This window comes from Monopterus albus, unplaced genomic scaffold, assembly GCF_001952655.1.
Source record: "Monopterus albus unplaced genomic scaffold, M_albus_1.0 scaffold127.1, whole genome shotgun sequence".
NCBI classification, from domain to species: Eukaryota; Metazoa; Chordata; class Actinopteri; order Synbranchiformes; family Synbranchidae; genus Monopterus; species Monopterus albus.
Window position 1 is genome coordinate 3666971 of NW_018128007.1, and position 22186 is coordinate 3689156.

At 40.3% G+C, this 22186-nt stretch overlaps 2 protein-coding genes across 6 annotated transcripts; both read right to left on the reverse strand.

Annotated features, from left to right (window-relative positions):
• Positions 1–790: 790 nt before the first annotated feature.
• Positions 791–11543, reverse strand: LOC109967307 (solute carrier family 45 member 4-like). Of its 5 annotated transcripts, none has more exons than XM_020612788.1 (14): positions 11415–11543; positions 9624–9639; positions 8787–9196; positions 6764–6952; positions 6500–6679; positions 5633–6312; positions 5273–5419; positions 4684–4932; positions 4408–4527; positions 2789–2888; positions 2577–2657; positions 2336–2466; positions 1815–1883; positions 791–1646 (listed from the first exon to the last, which is right to left on the reverse strand). In XM_020612788.1, the coding sequence occupies exons 3-14, from the start codon at positions 9040–9042 to the stop codon at positions 1347–1349; spliced, it is 2502 nt and encodes an 833-aa protein (XP_020468444.1). In that variant the 5' UTR covers positions 9043–9196; positions 9624–9639; positions 11415–11543; the 3' UTR covers positions 791–1346. The 5 variants fall into 5 exon arrangements, with proteins under 5 accessions (XP_020468444.1, XP_020468442.1, XP_020468443.1 ...); XM_020612786.1 differs by having other exon boundaries at positions 9586–9639; XM_020612787.1 differs by lacking the exon at positions 9624–9639.
• A 967-nt stretch (positions 11544–12510) lies between these two features.
• On the reverse strand, positions 12511–18168 carry gpr20 (G protein-coupled receptor 20). The gene is made up of 7 exons (XM_020612701.1): positions 18163–18168; positions 15137–15385; positions 14741–15007; positions 14358–14602; positions 14145–14229; positions 13855–13980; positions 12511–12895 (listed from the first exon to the last, which is right to left on the reverse strand). The coding sequence occupies exons 1-7, from the start codon at positions 18166–18168 to the stop codon at positions 12743–12745; spliced, it is 1131 nt and encodes a 376-aa protein (XP_020468357.1). The 3' UTR covers positions 12511–12742.
• Between the last annotated feature and the right edge of the window lie 4018 nt (positions 18169–22186).

Sequence of the window (22186 nt, forward strand, 5' to 3'; positions counted from 1 at the left end):
ATACAGCTTATTACAACATTTTTCTTTTTTTCCACGAGTATTTCTACAGTCACACACTCCAGCAAATTATCCACCACCCTTGACATTTTCTCCACTTTCTTATAACAAAGGTTTTTATCTATGTACAAGGCCACACCACCTCCCATCTTATTCTCTCTGTTTGTGCATACCAAGTCATAGCCATCAAGGTCAAAATCCATTCCCCTTACATTATTAATCCATGTTTCAGAAATAGCAATTATATTAAAAGAATGTGTAAGACTACTGAGATAATGTTTTATACTCTGAAAGTTTGCGTATAAACTTCTGCAATTAAAGTGAATTAATGATAATTTGTTTTCAGTCTTGACATTGCTGTTAAACTGCTCATCCGTTGCAGTTATTTTGAGTTCTTAAAAAAGTTTTTTTCAGGGTCAAAATCTTCGTCCGGTTCATGATAATGAATTTCAGTATTTCCAATTGTGTTCAGTTCCAGATCCAGTCCCTCAAAAACTATTAACTTCTGTAACAAATCACTTGCCTCCTTCCGTACATGGGTCATGCTTGTTGTTGTTGGTTCCAACGCTCATCTGCCATCGCAGATATCAATATACCAGCGTATTTCTTCATACATCTGAGGGTCCAGCGACCCCTTCATACTCTCCCTGTCTCGGCATACTGGTCCTCGGCGTGCTGGTCATGGGTTCTGGATTCTGGTTCCGAGGTTGGGTCACTAGTCGGTCATACCGCAGGAACGCGATGTCTCCTCTCACCCTGGCCTCCCTTTCATCAACTTTACCATCACCGCCCTCGGACCACGATCAGAAGGTTTCCCGACTCTGTGAGCCCGCTCCATCTCAATTTCTTGATGAATTTGCAGTTTATTCTTTAGAATCTCCTTCTAAGCCCAGCAAGCAACCTTTGCTTGCTGAACACACCGGGCGGCGTATTGGCCAGTGCATAGGACTCCGTTGCCATAGGCAACAGAGCCCGACTTCCCCTAACCTAACCCAAATTAGCCTATTTATTTTAGATATTAATCTTTTAACACAGGAATCGATCCTAGAACAGGCAACAATGGGATTGGAAGTACTGATATTTCAAGATCGATTCGCACATCACTAAATAGGAGTAAGGTCACAACAAAACAAGTAAAGCAGGCCCAAACTGAGATTGTCACTCCTCATCAGTCCTCTACTCCAGGCTCTAGACTTCTGTAGATAGGCTCTCAACTTTCTGCCACGTTTTTCCTCGTTTATCATCATTCCTCCCACAGAAAAGCACAGACCATCAATTCTGTAATTCAGATGCATTTGATATAGTCCTTGTGTTTGATGAGGACCAACTATGAAGCATTATTTAGGTGTTCATGCTGAGGCAAGACAGTGATCATCTGTCCTGGTCAAACTATCTCTGTCTGTGAGGTTAAACAGAGCCAGTCTCTGATCACTGGTCCGTTTTCCATTCTGGTCTGAATCTCCAGATAGATCCACCAGGCTCTGGTCCTGATCTGAGCTGCTTGACTCTGGATAAATAACAAAGAAACAGGCAGCGAGGAAGCCGAGGAAGGAGCCCCCAGAGGCCACTACAGGAATGACCTGCACGCTGCCGACTGCCTCCACCACAGCTCCCAGAACTGATGCAACCAAAATCTGGCTGATGTAGACCTGGAAATAGAGAAAAATATATTCTGACACACCACAATAGCATCATCGCTAAAGGTCAGAGATGCTGCTGGGTCAGTTTAAATTTAGAGCGAATAGGACATTTTAGTTTGTGTCTAAAAAAAAAAAAAAAAAAAAAAAAAAAAAAAAGAAGTAAGTTTAAGTGCTCACCTGGCAGGTTAAGATAGCACAGTCAATACCAAAACCTCTTCGAGTGTTTGCTGGACTATGGTGAACATACTGTGGAAAGAAACATGAGAGGAGTGACTTTAACCACAACTACAAATGTCTTTATATTATCGATAAACTGGTTTTTATGATGTAGTGCTTTAGGCTTTCAGTAAACTAAAAGGCTAAAAAATATCCCCTTTACTGCATGGTGAATAAGTTCATACTTTCCTTAAATGCTTTGGAGCAGACAAGTAGCCAGCAAATAATAAAAATGAAAACAATATAGGCCTTTTTTTTTTCCAACAATCAGAAATTGGCCCATGAGACAAAACAGACCAAAGAGGCCAAAGAGGCTCCAGGCTAAACTTATTTAAATTCTCACATATTTTAAAATTGTTATATTGCACAGCCCCTGCTGAAGTAGTAAAACAATACATGAAAACTACCTATTAAGTATTATTGTGCATTGTCGGGTAGGAACAGTGTGTGAACATGTGTAGACTGTTTATTTCTGTACATACCTCTTTGATTTCATGGTACTGCCCAAGTAACGCATAAGGACAGTAGGAGATGCTCATGGAGATGATGCCCATGCTACTGATCATCACCATGGCAACATAAACATTAGGGAAGATTGCCATTACAGCAGTTCCTAAGAGAAGGGGGAATAAAAGCCGTTAACAAGATTTTTCTTGAGCTTCTGTTGAGGCTACACTGTATGCTATATACCTACATATATATCTGCTCCCAAATGAACTGTACCTATTGAGAATCCCAGCGTTCCAAGGATGTAGATGATCCTAATGCTCAAATCAAAATTATCCAGGTACTTCTGAAGGATGGCTGGGTGGAGAAAAATATCAATTACTCTTTTGGGAAGAGGGAAGTATAATTTTACTACTCACCACTTGCTTTGTGTGTTAATACAGTAGTTAGCTGAATCTCAATCTAAAAATGGAAACTATGTGTTTTACCAGAGCAGACAGCAGCAGTAGCAGCGTAAACCACCAGCCCCCAGCAGCCCATCTGTACTCCTCTGTTATAATTTTGTAGCTCTGTAGAATTGGTTGGTGCCTAGAAAAAGTGGAATAGCTGCAGCAAAGGTTATTAGGTACTTGACAAACTGGCTTTACACATGGCATAAATTGTCTCAGCGTAGTCTGCACTGTCTATGTTTCTGAGTTCCTCTACTATGATTTCATTAAACAATAAGACTATACGGTCATGGCCACAAACATTGTGTACAGACCTGCATTTCAATCACTGCTTCTCCCAGAAAATTGTTCAATCACAAATTCTTTGGTATTCTCATGTTTATTACTTTTGTTTGCATTGGATTAACACAAAAAAGGATAAAAAAGCCAAATCTGATCCATTCCACAAATCAATCACTTCCTGTAACCGTCAGTGAGTTTCTTACTCCTCTCTACTGGAGTTTTGGACCACTTGCTCCAGGTCTCTCAGATTTGAAGGGTTCCTTCTCCCAGCTGCTGTTCTGAGATCTCTCCACAGGTGGTCTATGGGATTTAGACCTGGACTCATTGCTGGCTGCTTCACAACTCTCTAACTCATTGTCTGAATCCATTTCTGGTGTGTTTTGAAGTTTACTTTGGGTCATTGTCCTGTTGTATGACCCATGACCTCTGACAGAGACCCACCTGTCTGACACTGGGCCCTACATTGGGCCCCAGAATTAATTGGTAGTCTTCAGATTTCATAATCCCAGGCACATAGTCAAGACATCCAGAGCCTGAAGCAGCTTTGGCAAACTCCAGTCTGGCTTTTTTATGTTTCTGTGTCAGCAGTGGGGCCGTCTGGGTCTCCTACCATAGTGTCCCTTATCTTTCAGATGGCGATGGATAGTGTGAGCTGACACTGTTACACCCTGTGGCTGCAGGTCAGCTTGAATCTGTTTGGAAGGTGATCAAGGTTCTTTATCCACTATTCAAACAATCCTTCATTGTCATCTGTCATCTATTTTTCTTTTTCGTCCACGTCCAGGGAGATTAGCTACAGCACGATGGGCTGTAAACGTCTTGACAGTGTTGTGCACAGTTGACACAGGAACAGCCAGATCTCTGGAGATGGACTTGGAGTCCTGTGACTGACCATGTTTTTCCACCATTGTGGTTCTTAGATCCTCAGACAATTCTTTGCTCTTCTTTCTTTTCTCCATGCTCAGTGTGGTCCACACGACACAAAGGTTGAGTCAACTTTTCTCCATTTTAACTAGTTACAAGTGTGATTTCTATATTGCCAGCACCTGTTGACTGCTACAGGCAAGTTTCATTACAGATTAAAGGACCAACATGGGCTGGAAATAAAACTATTTCTGATGATTTTGAAAAGGTGTCAATAATTTTCTCCAGTCCATTTTTGGAGTTCTGTGTGGAATGGATCAGATTAGGCTTTTTTCTCTCCTTTTTTTGTGTAGTTCCAATGCAAACAAAGCAAATAAACATGAGAATACCAAAGAATTTGTGATTGCAGCGATATTCTGGGAGGAGTGGTGTGTTATCTGAAAGAAATGTTAGGGTGCCGATATTTTTGGTCATGGCTTCATATGTATTTATGTGAGTGTGTATGGGTGTACCGTGGGGTCTCCATGGAAAATGACTTGCCCCATGAAGTCGGTATAAAACACCACTTCAGCTATAATGGAGAACCATGTAAGGAGGTGACACAGGCACAGTCTCCACAGCTGCCTCGGCATCTGTCAAGGGGCACAAAAAAAGGAAGAAATCAAGACTAGCAGGTGAAAATAGAGAACGATGTCCACATCTGCAAAAGCAGATGTTTTGCAAATGTTGTAAATGTGTTGCAGTGCACTAGTAAAACTGAAAAAAAATCTATGCTCAGTTTACTTCACCTTTAACATGGACAACCAGAGCAATCGAACAGTTGTGCCCTGCTCTGGACCTCCCTCACTGCTGGAGCCTTCAGGTGACAGACTGCTAAGTGAAAGTCGCCACTCCCGCCTGTCTGCATGGCGCTGGAGGTCACTCAGATCATTCAGACTGCGGGAAGTGGTGACTGGCCTAAGTCTCGAAGCTACTGTCCGTCGCAGTCGATAGCGCTGCGATCCCACTCGTCCGTAGTATGAAAATGTAAAGGAGGGCTGAAGAGAAAAAAAGACCAAAGCCAGATTTTGTCACATTTTCATTTCACATTTTGACCGTTAAATGCTAAAATGGTAAATAGACTGGCCAAAGCGCTTTACAGGGAGATCATACACCATTCACACACTGATGACGACAAGGCTGCCGCACAACGGTGCTAGTCAAGCCACCGGGAGCAATTCGGGGTTCAGTGTCTTGCTCAGGGACACTTAGGCATGTGGGGAGACCGGGAGTCGAACCACCAACTTGCTGGTCAGAAGACGACTTGCCTACCTCGTGAGCCACAGCCACCGCCACCCCATTACAGAAAGTTATTAAAAAATGTTAAATGTAACTTACTTGTCTGTAGAAGGTATGTGGGCGTGGGTGTGATGAAGCTGATGTGTTGTGGGGGGAGATCCCAAACTTAGTGGAGGCGTGGCCTTTCACTGGATCGCAGTGGTCCGAAGAGGACAAGCAAACACTGACGCCATTGGCAGCTTTGACCTGTTGGGACAAGAGGGAGGCACAGCTAGATATTAAAGGCAGAAGGAGAAAAAGACATGAGACAACATGTCTGAAACAGTCCCTGAAGACTCCCATATATTGCCTATTGAAATAATAGGGAAAGTAATCATTTGATGGTGTGGTATGGGATATTAATGACATTTATTTATGTGCAGGCAGTAAAATGATTCACGGTCTCAAAGTGATTATCACCTGTCTCAGATGTGAGCTGTCTGAGTTAGAACTGATGAGATGGTGGAAATAAAGACTGTTTGTTGGATCCTTAAGCTCAGTCAAAACTGGATTTACAGGCTCTAAGACAGTCATCGCATCACTAAGAGTGGGTAGTCTGCCAGGAGGAGATGAGCACCTAGTACTGTTTTCTGATAGCTTGAAGGCATCTTCTAGTTCTCCCTGCACTGCTGGTAAAAAGTGATGCACCTCTGGCAGGAAAAGCTGTGCATCTGGGTTGAGGTCAGGATCCAACTCAATCGTAGCATCTGGCATGGCTAAGACTGAATCACTTTTACTCCGCACCCGCTCCATAGCAAGGAAGTCCATTTCCCTTTCCTCAGTACCTGATTTGTCGTCCTCCCGGGATGGGGCTTGAGGAGAAGCATCCTCCTCCACAATCACATCAAGTAAAAGTGGCGTGTGGCCAACAGGCCTGAAAGACAACTGGCTGGTAGACTCCTCACCTCCTGTGACTTTGAACTGGTTGGATGGAGGGAGATTTTGCTCAGGGATGCTGAACATGTGCAAGGTAACAGAGATAATGAAGATGATTCCAGCAAACAGGAACAGGACCTGGTTCTGTGATTTAAATGCTCGACCCAGAGCTGTGCCAGTCCAGTCTAGACCACCCAACATGTAGCCCACTGCTCCACCAAGCCCTAAAGAGACAGAGGTAGACACAGATACAAATTACATCAGTTATTGTTATTTATGAGAAAAGTGTTGGAAATAATTTGTAGGCTGTGTGAATATATATGTGTGCACTACTTGTAGATGTTTCCACAATAGCTGATATTTACATTATTCAGGTCTCCATGGCTGGTCTCTGTGTACAGTACATCTTACCAGCAGAGAAGGCATGAATATTCAGGGAAATATCCTGCTCCTCAGTGTCAGCAACATCAAGAAGGTAAGCTCTGATTGGTCCCTCGGAGGCGTCAGCACAGAAGTCCAGCACCACCACACCTACCACTGTAAGGACAATGCCGATTGGCTGACTGCCGGGGCTGTCACCGATGGACAGGCCTGGCAGAACACCACAAAACACACACAGATGAGGTTAAACTGTCATTATTATCATTTGTAAGTGGTTTGAAACTTCCTACTTGCCTATTAATGAGCCATTTAAAAACAGCGCCACTCCAAGCAGTGTACCCACACACAGGGCCAGAATGAACGGTCTTCTCCGGCCCCACCGCAGAGTGCAGCGGTCACTGGCTGAGCCAATCACAGGTGTGAAGAGAAGACCCAGAATGGGACTGAGGAACCAGGTCAGACTATAATACTGCTCAGGAAGACCTAAAAACATAAATAGTAGGCCTATTCAGATAACATCAAATTAAAGCAAAGAGAAGTATACTGTACTTATTTTCCAGGGCAGGGGACTGGACCTGGACCATTACTTTATCCTAAGTGATGTTTTACTCCTCATACTCCTGTTTTCCCTTTTTATATTTGACAATATTAAGCCTAAGTTTCTATAATAATCTTGTCATTATAGCAGCTATCACTATAATTATCTGATTATAGCATATAATGATTACAGCCTTGACTCTTTCTAGCATTTCCAAAGCTACTGTTAAATGAAATAAAAGACAGTAGAGAACATGTGATGAAGCAGTAATCATTAAGCACAAAAAGGACAACTCAACAGAAATGTTACATACAAGTCAAGCATTTTTTACTTAGGTTAATTTTTTACTTTGTGGTTGTATCACAAACCCTGTCTTGAAGGTCTGACTATTTAACAGAATGAGAGAATGATAAGTTGAGCTAACACGTCAGCTTTAATTAATTACTCATCTTGGTACAAAACTTGTCATTAAACCATCTTATTCACGTTTGTGATGCAGGAACCTGTTGGAATAATTGAAGCTTTCTTCTTTGTTTCTCCACACACAAAAAGGTGAAAGATTTTCCTATGCTCCACTGCTTTATAAAAGCTTAGCACGTGACAGCTATTGCATACCAGTGCAAGGCTGAACAAACAGTCTTGCCCATAAACAGCTCCCACTACCAAGGGTTTTAGGCAGGCAGCAGGAACATTCAGATACAGAAGTGGCCTGTTATAACAACACAGACAGAGATATGCAGCAACCAGCCAGGAAAGTGGTGGATTCACCTCTAGCTGTCTTAAGACAGAACTATTCTCCAGTGCGAACTGAAACTCTCATCCTTAAAGCCATTTCAGCACTAATGTGGTTTGACAATTACAGGTTGGCTCACATATACTGTATATAAAATTAATGAGAGACGATGATGTTATAGGGAAAAAGACAACTGCCTCTTGATGCTGTAACAATATTCACATTTTCCACCCCATATAAAGAAGCATAAATTTAGTTTCCACACACAGATCTGATGGATTCAAATCCAGTTAGCTGGCTGGTTCTCACAGGAACAGGTTACCCCCTCTGCCCTGCTCTGCTCTGCTCCTGCCGTCCCTCAGTCTTAAGTCAACAAAACAGCAGATGCTTTATCACAGTAGGAAAAATATCTTGTTTTTTTGTCTGTGTTTCCCATTGCTGCACACACACTGTTTTGCTAAAGGAAACTTAAAGGTGCCCTAAGGAGTTTTTGACCTCTAGTAGCACAGTGAAGCAGTTTTTTTTTAACAAATGGGTCTGTTTTGTTTATTCGTGGATATTCATTCATGTGCTGTGTAAGACATCCTTGTCATACCTAGCCAGGAAAATGCCTTTGTTCCATTTCTGCTATGGTGGCAAAGCTGATATCCAACTACATAGCCCCCAGTTGGCTACTCCACACACGTTTCATGATACAGCGGTGTAGCCAGGGAAATCAATAGATCCAGTCTGGTTAATGCAATGCAATTCCACAACGCTGCTGGTGATAACTAGAATTTAGGATGCAGCTCTTTTTGGATAGCTGTGATGTGCTTCACCAGAAAGCAAACCCAATTATTCTTATACTCTATACAGAAAATGAAAGAAGACGCTATTACCATACCACTGTGAATTATAGGTGGGAAGGGTCTAATAAATCTTCTACCTTAGAATAAGATGAGCAATTTATACATTATTTAGACAGGAATGTGCTTGCTGGTTGTGCAAGTTGTTGTAATATGGGTTTTATTAATGTGTGTCTCAATGTGACTGTATTGTCTCCTTACCAATCTGCAGCAGCACTGGCGTGACCAGCGCTGTTTCCATGGCATAGCAAAACTCGCGTCCAAACATCACTGCACCATGCATTACCCAGCGATGCAAAGGGATCTGCACAGCCCTACCCTCCTCCTCCTCAGCCTCCTCCTCACTCTCACTCTCTTCTGCTTCTTTCTTGAGGTCTATCTTCTCCGGAAGGCCAGAAACCTCCATGTCCTCGGCTTCTCTTCCCATTACAGTCCGGTTGGATTTCAGAGGAACCATTTATGTTGCTGGATGGTTGTATATCAATGTCTATCACTTATTGCAACTATTTTCGTGTACATGTAAGAATGTACTATGTGGAGCCCAGACATATCCAGAAAGATTAATGAGAAAGTCTCTTCTGGTCAGTGCTTTCTGGGTTCAAAGCCAAGAACTGCAAAAAAAAAAAAAAAAAAAAATGAGGAAAAGCCAGGAATTATCATTAAAATGACATTCGTGTGTCCAAACTCATGTGGGAAAAATTTATTCCATCCATTTCACCCTGTGGCCATCATGCTGTTATGTGACCAGTGTGCACAGCTCAGTGGCTAAGCTGCAGAGCAGTGGTGTTCCTCACAAGCTGAAAATTCAATGAAGAGCAGAAGACGTGGCAACAGGCATGTTATGGGCTCCAGTAGCTGTGTTTGTGGTAAGCTACAGACCATTTCTGAGAGTATGTTTGTTGTGGCTAGTCAGTGTGGTTGGAGGTTGTGTACATGTAGTATTTGGATTATGTTAAATATGTCTGTCAGCGCAAGTCTGTGCATGTGCATCTAAGTGCACCTCAGGGCAAGTCAGTGTCGAGGCATATGGAAACTCACTCAGTCACACAGCAACCTGCAGAAGAACAGACACCAGTTAGACTGCAAGCTACAGTATAAAATAATACATGAGGTAGCAATTCCTTGGCTTTAACATTACCAGTCATAATTTGCATACTCAACATGATAGATGACAGATAACATGAACAGAGTAATTTTTTTTATATGGGGTCAAAGGCTAAATACTCAGGCTCCCATGTGTAAAAATATTCCAGTGCAGTTTGGTCCCATGACAGGAGGTCAAATTTCTCAATTGGCTATATAAAAATGCTGCCCTGCCCCAATAAAGTACACTATGAACACAGAACAGACATAAAACTACACAGGCTATCAAATTGCCACTCCTTAACTATTTGCTTTACAGTAATGTTAAGGCTTTTCAGCCATGTGTCTCCTTAAATCTGCAGAGTGACAGCACTTTTAACCATAACCTTTGAAGCTGGAAGACTTCCATCTTTATTACACCACAGTAGATGTTGCGTAATTGTTAACAGTTAAAACAGGTGGATCCCATCTGCTACTAGTTTAATAGACCATCTCTGGGATGCATGAAACAATGATGTGATTTGATTTTTCTGTCTTGCCTTTTCAAAATGCAAATATATGTGAGGTACCCCACATAAAGGATAGATCAAATACACTGATCATCCATAACATTATGACCACCTTCCTAATACTGTTTACATAGGAGTCAGTGCAGCAGTCGTTCGGCACCCGTGTCACTCTGCAGCTCACTGAGCATCTTGTGTGAATCAATTTGCTTCCATAGATCTACTGCCAGGAAGAGCACAGATGTGTCAACCATCCAGTGAAAAACACGTAAAAGAAGCGAAAACTATGGTCATGAGCAAAAAGTTAGAGATAATATTTAGACCAATTCAGCAGCCTCTCCACTCTGGGTGTGACATCACCACTGTAGCTGCTGAATGTTTCTCTTCATAGAGACCAATGTACAGTGTTTCTCATTTTCAACCATTTTAACAAAGGTTCAAATAAAGTAGAATCTTTTTTAAAAGGATGAATGAAATTTAAACTTCAATCTACAGTAGATCAACCTCATCATCAGTGACCATCCATGACCCTGTCTCCATTTCACCATCTGTCCTTCCTTAGACACTGTTGGTAGGTACTGACCACTGCAGACCAAGAACACCCACCAAGACCTGCAGTGTGGGAGATGCTCTGACCCAGTCATCAGCCATCACAGTTTGGCCCTTGTCAAAGTCACTCAGATCTTTACACTTGCCCATTTTTCCTGCTTCCAACACATCAACTTTGAGGACTGAATGTTCACTTGCTGCCTAATATACCCCACACACTGACAGGTGCCATTGTAACAGATAGTCACTTCTCCTGCCTGTGGTCAATGTCATGCCTGATCGGTGTATAAGCTAGTGTTTAAACAAATTTAAACTTAGCTCTTAAAACGCTTCCCATACAAGTGACTGTAATCTGCAATCTTGTGTCATGTTTTCACAGAGCGATAGAATAACCTGTTCTAGTCTGCAATAAGTTAACCATTCGTGTAACCTTTTAAACATTAACATTTTAGCACGTGTTTCTGACTGGAATATATGATAACGTTAGTGTACTTGGCGATAGATATGTTGTTTTTGTCTGACTGGATAAAAATATCTAAACCTGGACATATTAACTTTACAATTACTGTGATTTCACTAAAAGGTTGACATTAGTTTAGCGAGCTAGGCTGTCTAATAAAGTAGTCAGCTGACATTAGCAAGCTGCGACATAAAGATACCCTTAAAACGAACAGAAAAAGATGTAACCGACCTGAACCTGTTCCTTCTTCAAGGTGAAACGGAACCTGCTCTGTATCACGTATATTTTCCTTAACGTAGCAGCAATCGCTCGATTTGGATTTGTAATTAGCTAACCTTTACCAGCTAACTGAGTGACCATCTGCTTTACTGCGCTCATCAATCTCATTGGTCTCCACTATGGATGGTTTCCACAGTAACAAAGGGGCGTGGTCAGAACGATGGCGTCAGCACGCTACTCACCTAAAGAGGGCGGGGAGTTACAGTAATCATGGTTAGTAATTCATTAAAAACTACGTATCAATAATTTGAAAACGGGCGTTATATTTGAAATTATAAAAGTGTATTCAATTTAAGTGATTGATTTCAGCTTTAGTTTTCATATTATTTCTCAAATATGAAATGTAGTCTTGATTGATACTGATACATTTCAGGAACCTGACAGAACTATTTGAGGGACCAGAGGAGCTCCAACTACAGTGTTTTATACATAGACTTGATCCCATCATCATGAGGCAAGGAAAAGAACCTGATCACAACAAAACACAAAGAAAAGCATTTGTCTTGGTTGCACATCTTTTTATTTTTCAGCCAAATAAGCGCATAATATTCAACTTTGTTATAATAAAACAATATTATTACAGTTCAACAGCCCCTGTCCAGACATTCGCATTGAAGCTGCTTTCAGATATCTAAGTGGTTTCCCTTATCTCTTCCTGGAGTCATCCTCAAAACTGAGTGCAATGTTGCCCTCTGCTGTGCAGAAGTAGCAATCATCCTATAATTATAAGCTTGTAGTCCAAGCAAAAAACATCACTTATCTTTGATTTTGGAAACAGATTACAGTGTGGTCTGCTTTACACTGTGCTACAAGGTAAAATTTATAAGGTTGGAATGTGGAAAAGGTAGTACATCAAATATGAATGTTTTAAAGGAACAGGCATTTTGTCACTTGTATAATTCCTATTAATAATTATATAAATAAGTCAGTTGTGTGTTCTGTTGTATTTGAATTTAGCACCAAAGTGGTCTAGCAGTTAGGGAGCTTGGTGAAAAGATGCAGGTCCAAGGTAATGGAAAAGTTTACTGGCATCATGATAATGTTAACTTGCAGAATAAATTTGTTTCTTGTGGGAACCAAATTATTCAAGTAGTATTATTCAAAATGCTGAGCTGGCTGTGATAGCTTACTTCTTAGTCAATCCTGGGGTTTTAGTACTGCTCAGCCTGTTGCAGAGTTCAGACTTCGCCAGGCAACAGTGGCATTTCTGTGACTTTCAGTTCCCCTCACCCTTTGTGAAAGCAAATTTACACTGTGTGGTTCTTTCCCAGATTGTCTCTCTACAGTGAACTGTGAACCTTGGTCATCATGATCACATTATTAGAGATGACATTGGCTGTCCCTCCTGAGGCCTTGGAGCTGTGCTGCATGCTGATGATGTCACCACTGGTCTGTTCAGGCTCTGCACGGCGGAAAAAATGTCTCATAGTGGCCTAAGAGAGAAAAAGGCAGTAAATGATTTGGTGAACTGCTGAGTAAAAAGGTGGAAAATGAATGATGGATGGACAAATTTATGGAGTGAAAGATGGATGGATACACAAGTGGTAGAGAGCAGAGGTAGAAAGTAACTAAGTACTGTACTTAATTACAGTGTTGAGGTATTTGTATTTTACTTGAGTATTTTCATTTTCTGCTACGTCATAGTTCGACTTCACGACATAATATCGTATTTTGTGTTTCACTATATTTATTTGATCATTTTCATTACTTTTCAAAATTAAATTCATAAAACAAAATACAGTATAATCATAGGACTGTATGCATCCTCAGTGTAAAATTCACAAGCTACCCAGTTGTATGTAACATACTTCAAATTTTAAGCATATGAAGTAATTAAAATTAGCTCCACCAGATGCAACATTAAATGTGATGTACACAATAATGCGTCAGTAATTTTTGGAGGCGGCTGTGGCTCAGGAGGTAGAGTGGGTTGTTTCCTAACTCGAGGATTAACGGTTCTATTCCCGGCTTGTCCAGTCAACGTGTTGAAGTGTCCTTGAGCAAAACACTGAACCCCCAGTTGCTACTGATGATAACACCAGTGTGTGAGTGTGAATGGCCAAGTAGTATGAAAGTGCTTTGAGTGTGCTGCAATGCATAGAAAAGCACTATACAAGTATAATACCATTTAATTATAATCCAATAATATGATATACATTAATGTGAAATGTGCCATTCTGCATAATGAGTACTTTTACTTTTGGTACTTTAAGTATATTTTGATGTTAATATTTTTGTATTTAAGTAACATTTTGAATGCAGGACATTTACTTGTAACAAAATATTTTTACACTGTGGTGTTGCTTTTAGTTAAGTAAACAGTCTGAGTACTTAGATCAGGGTGATGAAAAAAAAGGTGAGGAAGACAGGTGGGAAAGGAATCAAGTCTAACCTTAAAATTATTTGTAACAAAGCAGTAGACAATAGGATCCATGCAGCTATTCAAACTGCTGAGAGTGACAGTCAAGTGGTAGGCAATCACATGATGAGGCATATCAGGGTAGAAGTGCACCACAACCTATAGCACAAAAAAAGACAGCTGCCATATTACCAGGGCCATTATCTGTAACAAAATAATGTCATCAGCAACTGATATTTTGCGGCCCCTGGAGAATTTAAGGACAACATAAAATGATGATTTTTCCTGTAAAACAGTGTGTGCCATGTCTGCCACTTGCTCACCTGTCTGATGTGGAAGGGTGTGAAACACACAGTGAAGATGATCAGCACTGTGCTCAGCAGCTGGACAGCCCTCGTTCTCCTCTCCCTGAGAAAACAATTAAAACCACCACTGTGACATGCCATCGTCCGTAAATATTAGAGCTGCAACTGTGAGTAATTTTTTTATAAAGTCTGAAGTACCCTTCCCTTTTATCAGTGCACTAGTGTTTATACCTGCTCTGCTGCATCAGATGGCGGTCAGCTAGGGCCCACATAATCCTCAAGGTGAAGACCACAATGATGATGAGGGGTAGAAAGAACTCAGTGATGGTAAGAAAAAGGAGCTTTGAGAGGCAGCAGCCTGTATGCTGGAAAGCAGTAGAGAGAAAAGAGTAGGTGACCACGATGGCAAACAGCCAGACAGAGACACACACACATTTGGCCACACTGGAGTTCCTCCACCGACGAGATGCTTCGACCTGCAAGAACATAAGAAAATAAGACATTTTAGATTCCTTCTGTTTAAGCAGGTATCCAGCAAATTGTAGGGGGACTGCTTAGACTTCAGATAATATAAGTGAGACCAAATCTGTTACCAAACCACAGACAAAACCCACCTGCACGATTGCAAGGTAACGGTCAACACATATGCAGGTAAGAAACAAGATGCTGCAGTACATGTTGACAAAGTAGCTGAAGATGTGCAGGTAGGAACAGGTGAGACAAGCTCCTCCACTGTAGTACAGCAGGATGCGAGTTGGCAGAGAGAGATTCACCAAGAGGTCTGTCACCGCCAGGTTGATGGTGTATATCACTGAGGTGGTCTTCTGCTTTGTGCGGAAACAGAAAACATAAAGTGCAACGGTGTTGAGCACCATGCCCACCTGGAAAAAAAGAGGGAGATACAAAGAAAAGGAAAGAAAAATCAGTTTGTACAGACCAGTGTGGTCAACACAAGTTACAAATGACACAACTATCCACAACATCAAAAGAGCTCTGTAAAAACTTCATACCAGAAATATAAGAGAGTTTATGACCATCAGTGTAATCCAGAGGCCGTAAAAGTCACTGTAAAGGCCCTCATCTAAATGAGCCAGTCTTTGAAGATATGCTTCCATGCCACTCCTGTTAGTGGGACTGGCTTCTACAGGCAGGAGGGGAGATGAAATACTGATGAAAACCCAGGACTCAGTACTGTTGAGGTTCATGATGATGATGACTGTAGGTAATGATGGTGAGGATGTTGATTTGGTGTTGGTGAACTGTCAGACAAAATGACACAGACAGTAACAGGGAGTCATGTAAACTCTCAAAAACACAGGGATAACAGTAAGCTTCAGCCTGTTGTTCTAATGGTTCAAACTGCCCCTTTTAATGAGTTTATTGTTTTGAATAATTTAACCACATCCCTGCAGTAGGTGTTTATTTATTTGACAAAAATTTAAATTGCTTCTTTTTTTAAAATTGTATTACTCTTTGTAGTCTTTATCTCGCTAATGGGGCTGATTCTTAAATGCCCCCCCCTTTTTGTACACAGACACATCCATTCCCTCGGCCTCATATCCACTCATTCCCATTTCTGACGTCAGTGTAGTTGTTGTTCTTGGCATGGCCACACATACAAAGCCAATTTAAACAATATCTGGTTTATTTAGACAATTTATTTATAATGTACTATGTTTATTTATGCCTACAGCAATGGCCTCTGAGGAGCTATAAATATATTTATTTCCAGATATTTTATTACAAATTTTTAGAAATGTAGATTTTACTGTAACTCTTTCAGGCACAAATCAGAATCAGCTTTATTGAGCAAGTATGATTAAATACACAAGGAATTTGACTCTGGTACAGAGGCTCTTGTTGTCATATCAGATCATATCTTCATCCTGTGTTTACTGTCTTATAAAACACAGAAACAACACATCTAACTTCTTCAGGTCAAGATATGACCTTTTATTGACAGTCATACCAGGATGAAATAAAGTCATTGTGGTTCAACCCCCTTTAGATAAGTCAAATGAGATCGGCTTCATATTGCAAAGATAGACTGATACAGTATAGCCCAGCCATATTGTGCTGTGTACACAGGTCACAGCTAATCTCTCACAGCAAATTAATCCATTTGATTAAAAAAAAGCAGCCTATTCAGGCTAATGAGAACAACTGTAATAAAAATAAATAAATAAACACTATGCTCCACTCAGGGCAAAGCATGAATAATGTGATTCATCTGCACTAACAAGACCTGCCCAGCAACAGAATATCAAGACCACTGAAGGAAACAAATGGGTGTTTTCTCAGCAACATTCCCTGATATTATTCAGCTTACTGGAGCTAGTTCATCATCATTAAGAATGCTAACTAGTGTTTTGAGTGTTGCACTGGGGAAATTGTGTGTTAAACCACTTACTACAGAAGCGAACAACAATGCTAAATAATGTGGCCTGTTCCAGTGGTTTTTAATGATATGTTGTAAGGCCCAGCTTATCCTGGCCTAACTATCCCATGCTAGACATTAGAACATGTTTTGATATCTTTGGCGATCCCCTGACTTTTTCTGTAGTGCCACCATGACCTTTGTGGTTGAGAGTGAAATATCTTGATAATGGGCCTATTGGATGGATAAAATTTTGTATAGGCATTCATATTCTTTTCAGAGTGAATAAGTTGATGGTCCCTTAATTTGTCTACAGCGTCATTGTCAAGTCAAAATATTAATTGGTTCACTGCTTGCAAAACCAAAACCTTTTCATCCTCATCTGTGTAGTAACCAACACATGTTAGCATACTGACATGCTAATCTAAGATCTGCTAGCAATTAGCTAAACACTGTCTCTAAGTACAGACCTAATTCCTTCAGTAACATAAGGAAGGATAAAATTAAAACCGGCTTGCACTGGATAACCACTCCTTTACAACTACTCGAAGTTTTGTGTATCTTTGTTATAATTTGTGTAGTAGATAATTTGCTCTAAACAAAGTTCGGCAAAATGAGAGTAACATGATGAAACCCAAATGCTAATACCAACTGTTGGGGATTGGCATGTTATTTTATCATTTATTTATTTATTTATTATCTAACTAAATTATGAATGTTTTAATGTAAAATGGTCTTTTATTCAGGGGTATAAGGTACGAGTTAGAAGTCATTCTGAAAGCACCATTGTCACAGATTGTGGCTGTAGTCCTTCAAGCATCTGGAAATCATTATGTGTGGCTGCTACAGTGGTATGTCATTTATTGATTTATTTGCACATTAACTATAATAAAACATGATGATTCAAGCTTTTAAAAGTAACATGTTTCAGGAGGACATCAGAAGTGTTGTTTTGTAATCCTATAGCAAAGTGGCATTTATTGAATCAATAAATAGTAAAATATGAAAATACAAGTTTATCTGTTCTCAAATTTAAGTCATCTCTGCTTATTTGATAGAAATCTAATACATCCTTGTTTCTCCTGTTATTGCTTTTCATCTTCTAACATCAAAGACTGGTGATGCACTGACTGTAAAGTTATATTGCCAGCAGGGCAGATGGCCCTTCATCACAAATATCACTGTCCAAATAAATACCAGTAGCGTGGGAGACTCACTTGTGTGTGTGAGAGTGTGTGTACTGAAAATAAAGGGAAAGACACGGGATGGGATACTGGTTTAACGTTCTCATGCTGTCCTGCATCAAACTTTAGTTTTATAAAGCACTCCCTCAAGGAAACATTTTGTTGTCATTGTAGCTAAATTTAGTGATAGTTGTACTTGCTATAAAAGTTCACAGGGGCTTTTTCATGTACAGTAATTGTGAAATATATTACAAACATGATGTGGAGTGCAGTACAGTAGTAACCTCTTTGAACACTCTACTATAATTGTCAATAACTATATCAATTTACTCAAAATTCCTCAGTGGATGATTTTGCTTGCCTGTTCTGTCTATGTAATGCAAAGATTATACACTCCTACTATTTTGCAACATTGAATGCACTTGTGAGGGATTAGTTGTGCTTGTTTTAATGATTTTTGCCATTACATTTGTACTTGCATATTTCGATTAGTCTGGTTCCCAGGATGAAACATAACCAAGAGACCTGATTTCTTTTTCCTTTAAGTACAAAGTAGAGTATATAGCAGAAATTTAAGCACTGTTAATGATAACTTACCTCCAAGGGAAAAAACGAGACTGCTCAAACCTTTGTCTGATGAAGCTGATGAGTCCTCATGTCCATCATAACTGAAAGATCCTTAATCAGACTCCATCCAGGTGGTACTGGATCTTTACCAAGTAAGGATGCCTCAACTTTCAGTGACTTTAACGACCTCGTATCTTCTCTAAACACTGACGTATGTCAGTGGCGTTTCTGTCCGGAGCAGTTCAATGCCTCAGTGAGAATAACATTTCTTTTGTCAGCATGTCAGTCGTGTTTCTTCTTTCAGGTTCTTGAGTCATGTTGGGTGAAATGATCAATATTCTTTTTTCTGATCTGTGCACCAAGGGATGCCCTTGCCACTTCTGTCACTTTGTCACTCTCTCATCTGTAATTCAGTTTACTGGTTTCTCTCTGGATTTTGCAGACATCCTCAGATCCATCTCCTTTCTTCTATTGTCAAATGTCTCACTGGCTTCGCTTTCTTCTTTTCTCCTTCTCTTTTTCCCTGTTTGAACATAATTTTTAGACTCTCTCTCTTCATCCCCTCAGTGACTGTCTTTTTTCTTCCCTCCCTCTCATTCCAAATGTTCCCTCAATTTGAGTTTCCAACAGGAAGTCTTAGTATGTTTTCATACTGCAGTGACATGCACATGCATGCTCATGTACAGCATGAACATACAGTATGTGCACAAACTGTATACACTCAGACACATAAGTACAACTTATACATTAAATATGTGATATAATGTATTTTTACAAGGTGTAAACAAAAATGGCTACTATAAAACACACACAAACATTATCAGGGACAAAACGTTTTCATCAGCTTGATTGTGTTCTTCTATAGGCTTCTGTAGAGCATGGTAAGATGTAGCTCATTCAGACTGTCTATTCAAATGTCAGAGTGCTGTTCAACAGAGCAGAGTGCACAAACCTACAATGCCCGGCCACTTTAATAGTAACACCTATACAGATGTATGCCATAGTTAAAGGTGATGTTTTACTGGACTACATTATACTCAGAGGTGTTCCTTATATGCTGGCCCTGTCATGTGAGTAGCTGGGGAGGACAAAAATATAGCAATAAAAAGATTTGTGATCAAATATGATTGTGATTTAATACCAGTGCCCTTTCTCAGATATATTACAAATGCACTGAAACACAGAATCTTGCATCCGATCAGACCTATCTATCTCACGGTGCTGAGACAGAAGACATCAAGCTTAACAAGTGATTCAATGCTCTTTTCATCCTGATACTTGTTCTTGTTTGAGTGGGGAAAAAAAATGAGACAGCAATACTGTATTAGGGGTAATCAGTTCCCTTTGGATGATTAAACTTGTTTCAGTCCACTGCATTAAAATCCTACTAACAGCTCTGTACTAGATATAGGAAAATTGAGATTGTATACTTGGCCTTTTTAAAATGTAAATGTCATTGTACTAGATAGAAGAACAAGAAAAATATATCTTGTTCTATACATTCTTTAGATAAATCTAACTTGACTGCCACATGGTAATCATCTGCCACTTTCAATCACAAACAATCTTACAATATATCCAAACATTTAGGATATATTGTAAGATTGTTTTGTGTATCTGTTTAATACATGTGTATAAATTCACATTTGCCTGACTAAAAGTTGTATTTGAATGTAAGGCTCTAGACGTTTCTTTATCATGTGTCCCTGGACCTATGCTTTATCAATCTTGCAGAATGGGGCAAGTTTGTGTCTCCTGGTTTCCTGTCTAGAGGAGCATAATCCCTCATAGCTTGTCAGGGTCCCTTGGAGAGATCCGGAATAACGGATGTCAGGAGAGGAGCCATGGATCAACCTGTTACTGGTGTTGAGCACAAAGAGAAAAGGGGAAGGTGCAGGATGGGGACAGAAAGGAAAGAGGAGAGAGCTGAGGATGTGTGAAAGTAAAAATGAGACAAAACAAAGGCAGAGGCAAAGACAGAGTGAGTAAAGTGTGTATGAGTGTAGACATGACTGATGGGACACCGCATGACATGTGCTTGGTTGTGTACATGTGTGTAGTACAAAGACAGTGAATCAAATGTGTGACCCAGTTCAAGTAGGGGAATACGTGAATTTTGTTTGCATCAGGAACCACCTGAATATAGATGATAGATGGGCAATGGTGGAGTTTCTGCTCTTTTTGCCTCACTCCCTCTGTCCTCTCATGGTTTATTTGTCAGGAATGAGAGGGGGACTGATGGAGGATTACAACTGTCTCACTGCTGATGGTTTTCTTCAGCTATGAGAGGAGATGTGCTGGTACATATAATTACATGTATCCCTGTGATGTTAAGTGGAAAATCCATCCATCAATTTACATCCATTATCTCTACCACCTATCCTGAAGAGGGTCACATGGCTGACACTTAGGTACAGACAGCCACACACACTCCTACGGCCAATTTAGAGTCACCAGTCCACCTAAGACTCATGTCCTTGGATTGTAGGAGGTAGCCGGAAGAGGGAGAACATGTAAACGCCACATAGAAAAGCACTAGGTCTTTAACCCGCAACCTTCTAGCTGTGAAGCAACACCGCTAACTACTGCACTACCTAGTGGAAAATGTGAAATCAAACCTACTGTTTGCCCACCACATTTCTTGTGTACCATTACCCACCACTTTAGTGTATTTATGCTCAACAGAGTGAGACTTGAACTGTGCACCCATCACTTAAATGACCCATGAAGACTATTACTTATACATGTCATTTTTGTGATATCACTGAGAATGTTGTGTCAAGGGTTTGTGCCACTTTCAAAATAAACCATCTCTTTATTACATGTAATTTAACATTTCCTACAATATGTGCTTGATTCAAGTGGGTCTCAACTTTTTTGGAATCAGAAAAAAAAGTAAGACTAATAGAGGAAATAGGGTTTTTATCCCAAGCTGATTTTCTACATTGTACAGCATCATGTATCCTGCAAAGCCATGTTTCTTTTCACGTCTACACTTTAATCCCCACTGACGACTGTTTAACTAAATGTCACACTCACAGAGCACCTACGCACACGCCTACACAAACATTGTGATTTGCAGACTTACTGTTTAATTCACAGTCAGCCTGACAAAATACAGGTTCACAGTCCTGTCCTCACATCTCTGGACAATATATTTTCAAGCACACAGACAGTTTTGTGCCACGGGATGAGATGCCCAGTAGCAAAGTGTTAAAATGATGTTTTTCCACTGCCTTGTGTTTCATATTAAGCCTGGTAGGTAGCCCAAATATGATGAATATCAGACTAATGATGGTGTTAAATCTTTTAACATGTGGTTTGGTAAATATCTGTGACTGGAGTACATGAGATTTAGTAGTGACTGTGCATGATGACAACGCAGAGACATGATAAGTGTCATTTACATTATGTGTTTACAGTCTTGGCTTTTAGCAGATGTTCTTGTCAAAACTGGTGTTAAACTGGCAGTATTAATGTGATCTCAGAACACTTGTAAGGAAAATAAATCATAAGTATTGGTGTTAATGACAGACATTCTGGGGTCATTTGTGAGAGCAACTGAGTATAGCAGATAAAATAAAAGTCGATTTCAGATTTGGATGTAAGTGAGGTAGGAATAAATGTGTTTAATGATAAAAGCATATGACCATGGTGTTCCAGCAGCGGCTTCTTGAAGTTGATAACAGAAGCCCCTAAATATTATAGTAATGGCAGAGGGTTTACAGTGCACACTGCAGTACACAGACTCAGCAGTGAGGGCTGAAAGGAGTGTTGCTACTTTTACTGGGAAATGAGTCAGATCTGTAAATTGTTCAATATATAGGACCCAGGCTGGGTAAATATGACGCAACACTATTAGACCTGTTTCTACAGGCCTGTAAAGTGTGTACATCGGAAAGAAAAAACTGTGCAAGTCAGTGACAATTTAA